The sequence below is a fragment of the Sceloporus occidentalis genome, unplaced genomic scaffold (assembly GCF_023333645.1).
Source record: "Sceloporus occidentalis isolate IW3139 unplaced genomic scaffold, rSceOcc1.0.p SCAF_347, whole genome shotgun sequence".
NCBI classification, from domain to species: Eukaryota; Metazoa; Chordata; class Lepidosauria; order Squamata; family Phrynosomatidae; genus Sceloporus; species Sceloporus occidentalis.
Window position 1 is genome coordinate 410,973 of NW_028317327.1, and position 9,971 is coordinate 420,943.

General features: G+C 50.1%; 1 protein-coding gene across 1 annotated transcript; it reads right to left on the reverse strand.

Annotated features, from left to right (window-relative positions):
• Positions 1-320: 320 nt before the first annotated feature.
• On the reverse strand, positions 321-5,560 carry LOC149274109 (thymus-specific serine protease-like). Its single transcript, XM_089505841.1, has 12 exons — positions 5,497-5,560; positions 4,604-4,785; positions 4,136-4,235; positions 3,689-3,818; positions 3,396-3,519; positions 3,125-3,202; positions 2,613-2,660; positions 1,980-2,249; positions 1,456-1,597; positions 1,193-1,372; positions 467-612; positions 321-383 (listed from the first exon to the last, which is right to left on the reverse strand). The coding sequence occupies exons 1-12, from the start codon at positions 5,558-5,560 to the stop codon at positions 321-323; spliced, it is 1,527 nt and encodes a 508-aa protein (XP_089361967.1).
• Positions 5,561-9,971: the final 4,411 nt, after the last annotated feature.

Sequence of the window (9,971 nt, forward strand, 5' to 3'; positions counted from 1 at the left end):
ACAATTATTTAGAAGATTTTGGTGTTTGCTTAACTCTTCGCATGCCAGGGTTGAGAGATTCTTAATGCCCTGAAATCGTGCCTGGCACCCACGGGGTTAAAGCTTGCAGTTACAAGGCTTTAAATTCTCTTAAAATATTTGAACTTTCACTTTTTTGGCTCCGATGATTATTATTAATTATTATTGCACAGGAATAAAAACGCGGAGAAGCCGCTGCCCCCGATGAGGCTAAAAATATATATATCTATTTCTTAAAAAACCTTGGCTTTAAGCGCGTTGTGTAAGGCACGGGGGGGGGGGGGGTTGTTGCGCAGGTAGCGTTAGGATCCTCCCAGCTCCCTCCAAGCGGATTTCAGCCAATCAGCGATGTGAACAGCGATCTCCTGTTAAAAAAAGTAAAGTAGAAATATTCAGATTCAGCAAGTTTGGGATTAAAAGCGTAACGCGGGGAGTATCCGCCACTCACCTCTCTGGCTTCCCGCAGGGACGGCGGATCGTCGGGGCGAGAGGGACTCATGTTGGCGCAGTGGGCCGTCCCGTTGATATAGATGGCGATCTCAGAGCGCGACTGATTCTTCAACACACTGAGCGCGTGCCACGGATCGATGTCTCCTGCAGGTAAAACACTCCGTACAGTCCGGGGCCAGTGACAGAAACCCAGAACCCCCCTGCAGATCGGCCCCCGGCGCCCCCCCGCCTAGTCACCCGTTCCTCCTGCTGTAAAGACTAAAACCTTAATCAGTTGTTGGTCTCGTCTTAGATCCCATGCATGTTTAATACCCTCACTGTATTACCCTCTACCACCTCTGCTGGGAGGCTGCTCCGCTTATCCACCACCCTCTCATAATCCATAAAAAGGTGCTGCTCGATCTAATCTGCGGAATTCGACACGAGTCACAGCTTTAGAAACCTCATTCTGGAATCATGTTTTTTTGTCTCGTATCTTTTTTTCCCGGGAATACTTAAATTATCACATGACACAGAGGCCGGTCCTGATAGGCTGTTGCTATAAATTACTGGTTTTCTAATGCTTTTTATGTGATTTAAACCTTAAGACAAAAAATAATAAACTGATCTGCTGAGGAACGATTGCTCGGGGGGGGGGCGACGAGTGACCCTGAATAACATCACTAGTTTTAGGGCCCCCCCCACGTGATGACCCAGTAGGAATTCATTGGCCCCCCATCAGTACCATTAACGAAGATAATCCTGCTGGATTTGGGGTGGTCCGCGCCGTAGAACTCGTTGGTAAACCGGACAGACCGCTCCACAGAATCCACGGGGATCCGGAAAACCCGGCTGCAGAGATCCAGCTGTGACTGCAGAGTGATGAGCGGGGAGAAGGGGCACGAGGAGCCCTCGCACGTCTGATCTGAAGGGAGGAGAAAGGAGCCATTTACCCCCGGAAGCCCCCGCGTTTCCCCGGCTGGTCTGCCCCCCGTCACCGGCACGCACAGTATCCGAACTCGGCGCACGTCTGGTAGTACCACTGCCGCTCCCCGACGCCCACCGGGTTCACTTCGGTGCTGCTCAGATCTTTCACGGCCGACTCGTAGGAGTTATCCACGCAGCTCAGACCCATGCTGTCCATGTAGACCTGGAAAGAGGAGAGCCTGGCGTTACCCACCACGGCCGCCACCGTCTCTGCCCCGCGACCCACCACGGCCGCCGCCGTCTCTGCCCCGCGACCCACCACGGCCGCCGCCGTCTCTGCCCCGCGACCCACCACGGCCGCCGCCGTCTCTGCCCCGCGACCCACCACGGCCGCCGCCGTCTCTGCCCCGCGACCCACCACGGCCGCCGCCGTCTCTGCCCCACGACCCACCACGGCCGCCGCCGTCTCTGCCCCGCGACCCACCACGGCCGCCGCCGTCTCTGCCCCACGACCCACCACGGCCGCCGCCGTCTCTGCCCCGCGACCCACCACGGCCGCCGCCGTCTCTGCCCTCACCGTTACCCCCCGGGTCTGTCTCACTCACCTGGTTCACCTTCCTCAGCGCCTCGTACACGGACGCCGTCCCCTCCGCGCTCATTATCCGGCACAGCTGCTGCACGTTGTTGCTTTGAATCTCTCGGTTGTATTGCACGGCCCCCATAAATATGTCTGCCAGGTTACTGACGAACTGAGCGTAATCGTCCGGCCCCTGCAGGGCCGCGCAGGACGAGAAGTCTTTCTCCAGTTGAGTGCCGTTTCTGGCCTGGAGGAGAGCGTCGACGGCTCGGAACGCGCAGGTCACGGCGTCCAGGCACTGAAAGCGAGAAACGTGGCCCGTTAACGGCTTATTCCTTCTCTCAAACACAAGATACGGCCACACATTTAATGGGTTAAAGGGGCTGTCCCTGGTAAAGCGACACGTGTAATGGGTTAAAGGGGCCGTCCCTGGTAAAGCGACACGTGTAATGGGTTAAAGGGGCCGTCCCTGGTAAAGCGACACGTGTAATGGGTTAAAGGGGCCGTCCCTGGTAAAGCGACACGTGTAATGGGTTAAAGGGGCCGTCCCTGGTAAAGCGACACGTGTAATGGGTTAAAGGGGCCGTCCCGGTTTAGTCTGTTGTATGTGGCACGGGTCACACAGCAGTAAAGTGTTTATTTATTTATTTATTTTACACACCTTTGCAGATCCTCCGATCACCGGGTCCGATAAACTCTGCGCCACCACCTGAGCGGAGACACAGCGGAGACACAGCGTTAAGGTAACGGCCGCCCTCTCAGATTCCTTATATTATATTATACTAATATATATATATATATATATATATTTTGTGTGTGTGTATATATATACACACACACACACACACACACACACACTGGGCCCCTTCCCGTCTGCACGGAGAGACTTCTCAATGTACCGGGGGCAAAGGAGTTAATTTTGCGCTGGACATTTTCCTCCAATAACCCCCTTTATCTGCAGACCTGGAGCCGCTGTCAGTCATGTGATATTTTGGGTGACTTTCCCGGCTCAAACACCGCACTGAGCTGATGCTTTATGGCGATGCTAATGAAGTCCGTTCCTCCATAGACTTTCATTAGGGAGTCTAGCTGGGTGATTAAGACTGAGCTGGAGTTCCCGCTCTAAATGAACAATGTTTAAAGCAAAGGGCGCAGAAAGGGCCGATGCCGTACCTTGTTGTAATCCGTGAAATCCAGCTCTGCCCTGACCGGAGCCGACGAGGCCACCGCAGCAAATACCAAGTGAGGGAACTGAAACAAAACGGAGATCACATGACGCACGCGCGATATTTCCCCGATATCCAACACGTCAGATATATCCGTCACTCGGCTCAGAGCATAAAAACGTATAATTTCATTAATTACCACCCAGACCGTATTCACCAAAATACGAGACCTTAACGGCTATAGACAGTCTATGGAAGGCTGAATGCGGGGGTCCCACCTTCAGTCTGAACCAGGCGGAGAGCGATCCGGGGTACGATCCTCCGAAACAGATCCACGTATTACGCCGGGAGAGGCCCAATTTCTGGGAGATGAATAAGTGGAAGGCGGCCAGATCCGCGAGACTGCGAGGGAGAAGAATGAAGTTATCGTCTGTATTGGGGGGTCCCGGAGTCAGTGTATTGGGGGGGGTCCCGGAGTCAGTGTATTGGGGGGGGTCCCGGAGTCAGTGTATTGGGGGGGGTCCCGGAGTCAGTGTATTGGGGGGGGGGGGGGATTAGGCTGGATACTCACGCCTGCTGACTAGACAGGAAGGTTATGGCCTCCAGTGCCAGCCCGTCCCGGTTGATGCTGGTTCCGTAGTATCGATGCTCCAGGGACAACAGAAGCGCCCGATGCTTCTGGGCCAACTCCACGTGCTGCCCTGCAACACACAGGACGCCCTCAGCACTCCGCCACATTAACCCTTTGTCACTACTCACCAAGCTTAAACGTGGGTCTTTACGCGTCTGACCTCTTACGGCTCCTCCAGAGGCCCCGGCCGGCAGGGTCATATTTACCCCGCCATTTTTCTATATCACCACGGCAACTGCTTCAGCAGGGGCATCACTAGGTGGGCACAAGCCCCACGCTGACAGGTTACAGAGTGACGGGTCAGCCAATCAGCGCAGGGCTTTTATACTGAAGGGGCAGGTGCTGGCTCTGCGCCGTCTGCCGAGAGATACGGACGGGGCCACTTACCCGACAGGACGGAGAATTCGGACAGAGAGCTCTCCCCCCCGATGTACAGGAAGACGGGGCCGTCGGGCCGCTGCCAGAACTCCTCATTCATCCAGTACCTCTGAAAAACACAAGCGACAAACACTCACATGAAGACATGGATACTATGCCTGGGGAGGAATAAGTGGGTTTAATGAGAAGGCCGACTGAGAAACAAGCCCATCAAACCTCTCGCCCCGTGCCATCAAAGGCCGTTAAAGCTGGGGTTTGCGGGGTTAATAATGCGCGTGCTCTGCACAATGTATAGTCTAATCACAGAATATTTGGTCATTTAAGTTCTGATTCTCTTTGATTTCTCTGTATTATTACCCCAGCGGGGGCCGGGGGGGGAGCACCTTTTGATGTATAAAGGGGCAAAGTCGCCTTGTCCCGGTGCAATAAAACGCAGGGAAACACCAGGAACCCCCCGAGCCCCCCGCGGTGACTGACCTGCCGGTAGGTGGCGTTGTTGCGGCGGTTGAAGTGGTCCAGGGGCTGGGTGATGTAGCCCTCCGCCGGCGGGGTGTAGGAGAGCGCCCCCTTCGGGAATCCCACGCGAGTGTAAAACGATCTGAAGGTCTCCGTCTCCCGCAGCCGGTGGATTTTGTTTCTGATTTGTCGGAAATTCCACGCTGGGAATGGGGGGGAAACGACGTGGTTAGTCAGGGCAGATGCCCCCCAAACGCAGCCGCCGCTCGGTGACCCCCAACTCAGCAGCCCACGGGCGAGGAGTCAGACCCCCCCCCCCGTATAAACACAGGTTGGGGGGCGAGGAGTCAGCAGGGGAAGGCGGTGGTCCCCGTTAGAAAGCTGTACCCCGTATCACACGGCATTAACCTCTCATGCGCTGCGCGGCGCTCGCACTTGGCGTCATTGTCGCGGTTCGGTGAGTTCTGTGGCGTCCGGACGCCGGCGCTCTGCGATTTCGGAGCGAAGCCGTTAATCATCGCCTCGTCTCCGGTAACCGGTCTGCCCCCAAAACGGAAACCCGATCCGCAGAGGAAGCCAAACATGAAACACTCGTCTGCAACAGGAAACCGCAGACAGAAACTGCCCCAAAGAGCTTACGCTCCGAGTGATAGAGACAGACCCGGGGCGGGGGGCACCGGGGGTCTTTGCTGTACGTTCTCACCATATGACTGCAGCTTCTCCTCACATATATTTAAACATTTCAATCGCAAAACCCCCCCGGCCCCTAAAACACACACATTGAGAAAGAACGCCCCGGACCCCCCCCCCCTTACCACAGCAGAGTTTGCGTGTGTGTGCGTATATATATATATATATATATATATATATATATATATATATATATATATATATATATATTCAGGTCTCCATACCCCCGCGAGACGCCCCCAGGAGGGGCAGCAGCAGCAGGCAGAGTTGCAGCCAGGAACCAGTCATTGCCACAGCCTCGGAGTGAAAGAGAACCAGGCAGCACGGGGTGGCTTTAATAGTCACATGATGAGCGGTCACATGATGGGAGGCTGAGTCACATGACCACCCAGGCTTTCTGCCGGCTCAGCAGCCATCATGTGACCCCAGAATGAATCATTTACTAATCGCAGCGCTACGGGGTCGGGTGGGGCCGGCGCCGGGGAGCTCTGAGCGATAACGGGGGCCACACGGACACCCTGCATAAGGACCGACGCAGCATGGAGAGCACAAAACGATCACTAATATTATTATCTTATTTCAAATATCGCAGCGATGTACAATTTAAATGGGGCAGTTAACATATATAACAAATATACATTGATACATAGATAACATATACAGTAACACATAACATATATACATTAACATATATACAGTAACACATACATAACATATACAGTAACACATAACATATATACAGTAACACAACATATATACAGTAACACATAACATATATACATTAACACATATCATATATACATTAATACATACATAACATATACAGTAACACATAACATATATACAGTAACACAACATATATACAGTAACACATAACATATATACATTAACACATAACATATATACAGTAACACATAACATATATACATTAACACATAACATATATACATTAACACATATCATAAATACATTAATACATACATAACATATACAGTAACATAACATATATACAGTAACACAACATATATACAGTAACACAACATATATACAGTAACACATACCATATATACATTAACACATACATAACATATACAGTAACACATAACATATATACATTAACATATATACAGTAACACATAACATATATACATTAATACATACAGACACATCCGGTGATGAGAGCCCGGCCCATGAGCTTACAATCTAGCCTTATGTTACTTTTATACAAAGTTCCAGGGAGGAATGGTGGGCTTGTGAGGACCCGGCTCAAGAGTTTACAATCTAAGGGAGTAGAAGGGGTAATTGAAACAAAAGGAACTAATAAAAGCAGGGTAAAAAAACTGCCCCCCGATGCAGAGGTAAATGTCTAAAGCCAGGAGATGATTATAGAAAGTATTTGTTGCCCCCGCGGGGCGTTTAAAGCCCGGTCTCCGCAGCTAGAATTCAGACCTGCATGAAAAGTGTTTCGCTCACAAGTCAATGGTTCAGATAAAAGGTTAACTCTGTGGCAGCAGGAGAAACGGGCGACTAGACGGGGGCCGGATGGGGCCGATCTGCCGGGAAAAATTTGTATAAATAAAAATAGGATCAGCAGAACGGCCTGACGGGGATCACGGAAACGGGGCTGGGCAGTAACTAGTTAAACACTTTATAGGAAGGACGGGGTTAATATGTCTGTGTGTTAGAACTGAATTAAATCCTACTATTAAAGGAGTAGTCTATGCTGATACTGGTAATAAAGTTGAAGCATTATAGGTAGATATTTGCTCAGATGCTACGAGGGGCAGAAGGTAATTGCAGGTATTTGCTACAGACCCCCAAATATTAGTATCAAGGGGGTCACATTTTTATCAGGGGGTATTTTAATTACCCTGACGCAGACTGTACTACTGGGGCAAGGAGCTCAGCAAAGGGGGCGCGTGTCTGAACCTGCGGCATCGGTTGGAAAGGGCCCCCGTCTGCGGAAGTTATACCCCAGGCCGGGATAACGCTGAGGAGAGCCCCGGGACCAAAAAATGGAGAAGAAGAAGGAGACGCGGAGAGAGGAGAAGAAACAAGAAAGAAAATGCAGAGAGCTCTGCTTTTTCAGGAATTGAGAAAATTGGTAAATTTCTTTCAAATTTATAAAAATCTGAATGCACACGACTGGTAACCATCCCCCGACGCCCAGGGAACTCCGGCGTGGAGCCAAAACACCATCATAAAGCAGAAGCGGACAATATTCACAAACAGATCAAAGTCTCAGGTAATTACAGACCGGCGACTCTGACGTCGGTGACTAACTAAACAGCGTTCTATGAAGAGGGGAGTGAGAATATAGGGTCTCTCAGCGGACAAAACTGGTTTATATAATATAGAATATGAGGAATATACAGGGATATAACGGGTTATAAGGACGGGATTAGTTATACGGCCGGAGAGCATATAATATATAATATGAGGAATATATAGGGATATAGCGGGTTATAAGGACGGGATTAGTTATACGGCCGGAGAGTGTATAATATACAATATGAGGAATATACAGGGATATAACGGGTTATAAGGACGGGATTAGTTATACGGCCGGAGAGTATATAATATATAATATGAGGAATATACAGGATATAACGGGTTATAAGGACGGGATTAGTTATACGGCCGGAGAGTATATAATATATAATATGAGGAATATACAGGATATAACGGGTTATAAGGACGGGATTAGTTATACGGGGGGAGAGTATATAATATATAATATGAGGAATATACAGGGATATAACGGGTTATAAGGACGGGATTAGTTATACGGCCGGAGAGTATATAATATATAATATGAGGAATATACAGGATATAACGGGTTATAAGGACGGGATTAGTTATACGGCCGGAGAGTATATAAAATATAATATGGGGAATATACAGGGATATAACGGGTTATAAGGACGGGATTAGTTATACTGCCGGGGAGTATATAATATATAATATGAGGAATATACAGGATATAACGGGTTATAAGGACGGGATTAGTTATACGGCCGGAGAGTATATAATATATAATATGAGGAATATACAGGATATAACGGGTTAGTTTTGTGGTGCTGTAGTACTGAGAAGGAACCACTAGATGTCACTGTAGAACAATCTGTGGTATATAAGGTAAATCATCACATAGACTCCACCATACATGCCAAGTGTCCCTATTTAGTTCAGCCATTGCCTCTTTGGGCCCAAAATCCTAATACCCCTCTTTATCTACCAAGTCCTAAACAAACCATGTTATTCATTTTCATTCTCCTCTATTGTAACGGCGCTACAGAATGCGATGGCGCTATATAAATGAAATGTAATATGAAATCGGAGCGGATGCTGTGAGGGTCCGACGGCCCTCTGTACCGGCTATAACAACCGCCGGTGCATCCAGGTGGTAATTGAGGTCGTTACGGTGCAAACTGCTTTTAATTAGCTTTTCATTCTATGCATTAATATGCTAATCAGGTAGCCACACCCCCAACTCATTAACAAGTCAAGAGCTGCTTTTGGCATCATCGGGTTACTTTTCTGCTCTGGAACCTCGATGGCCGGCGCGTTCTCCTCAGCGAGTAATCGTAAGCTTTGCGGTCAATGTTTCGGCGGTTGCCGGGTCTGTATGTGATGTATCAAGCTGCCCAGGGCAATTAAATCAACCAAGTCACCTCTTCTAAACCTTAACAGTCTTAATGATGGTAGAAAATGCATAGTCTGTGATTTAACTCCCCTAAGGAGAGGCCAAAAACCCCACCATCCTCCACTCAGTAGAAACCAAGTGCTACTCAGCGCTGAGTGTCCACTAAGCGCCAGTGGATGTATCTGACACGTACACGGTGTAGAAAGCTGTCATAACAGGCTGCGCATGCGCTGAGAGGAAAATGCACGGTGTACCACTGCTGGCTTAACCCCTTCAATGCCAGCACCATACCTTGTTGGCTGTAATGAGCTTCTGCTGTGGCAACGACATCATTTAGAAATCTGCCCCGGGAGAGTTTCTTCAGCTGGGAGTCCCAAGCGGGCCCTGCGGTGCGGGATAAAGAGTATAAAATAAACCCCCCCTAACCTAACCTCTTAAGGAGCTCCCCAATTCCGTCAGCAACCCCGAAAACACGTCGGCCATTTGCTGTGGGTCTCGCCACTCTGATACTGAAAGGGTTAAGTGAGGGTGCATGCCCCCGAGGTAAACGGCTGCTCCCGTGGCCCTCAGCATCTTGGCTCGACGAGCTGTGCGCTCGGGTTATCATTTTAAGCATTTTCTGTCATTTTGGTATTTTTGAAGGGGTCATGTTTTTTGGGGGGGATTTCACATTTCTGATGAGTTAGGACGGGTTTGGATGACGAGGACGTTAAAGGGTATCTGAAGCGGCCACAGGGGGGCAGCCTCAGCCTTCCCGCAGTAAGTCGCCCCGGCCCTGCGGCTCCTTCTCGGGATTATGCGTCTTGCTGGACCTCCGGAACGTTCCATCTGTCCCCGCGGATAATAATGGATTACTTCTCCCAATCTGTCTGCCTGCTCCGCATTTAAACTTGCTGACAGGTTCAGAGATTAGAAGTACCCCCTGCCTTCCTGCCCCCTCCACCTGTCCAGCTGCCCCAACGCCCCGCAGCCTGCTCGCCGGACACTGGGGCAATAAAACATGACATTGGTTTCTGCCCCTTTTGCTCCGACCTGCTGCAGCCGCGTGCCGTT

Coding starts and splice junctions, on each gene's coding strand:
- LOC149274109 (XM_089505841.1), bottom strand. CDS start 5,560: ATGACTGGTTCCTGGCTGCAACTCTGCCTGCTGCTGCTGCCCCTCCTG. Junction 2,250..2,612: donor TGATCGGAGGATCTGCAAAG/GTGTGTAAAATA, acceptor TCTCGCTTTCAG/TGCCTGGACGCCGTGACCTG. Junction 384..466: donor CCCTGCGGGAAGCCAGAGAG/GTGAGTGGCGGA, acceptor TTTTTTTAACAG/GAGATCGCTGTTCACATCGC.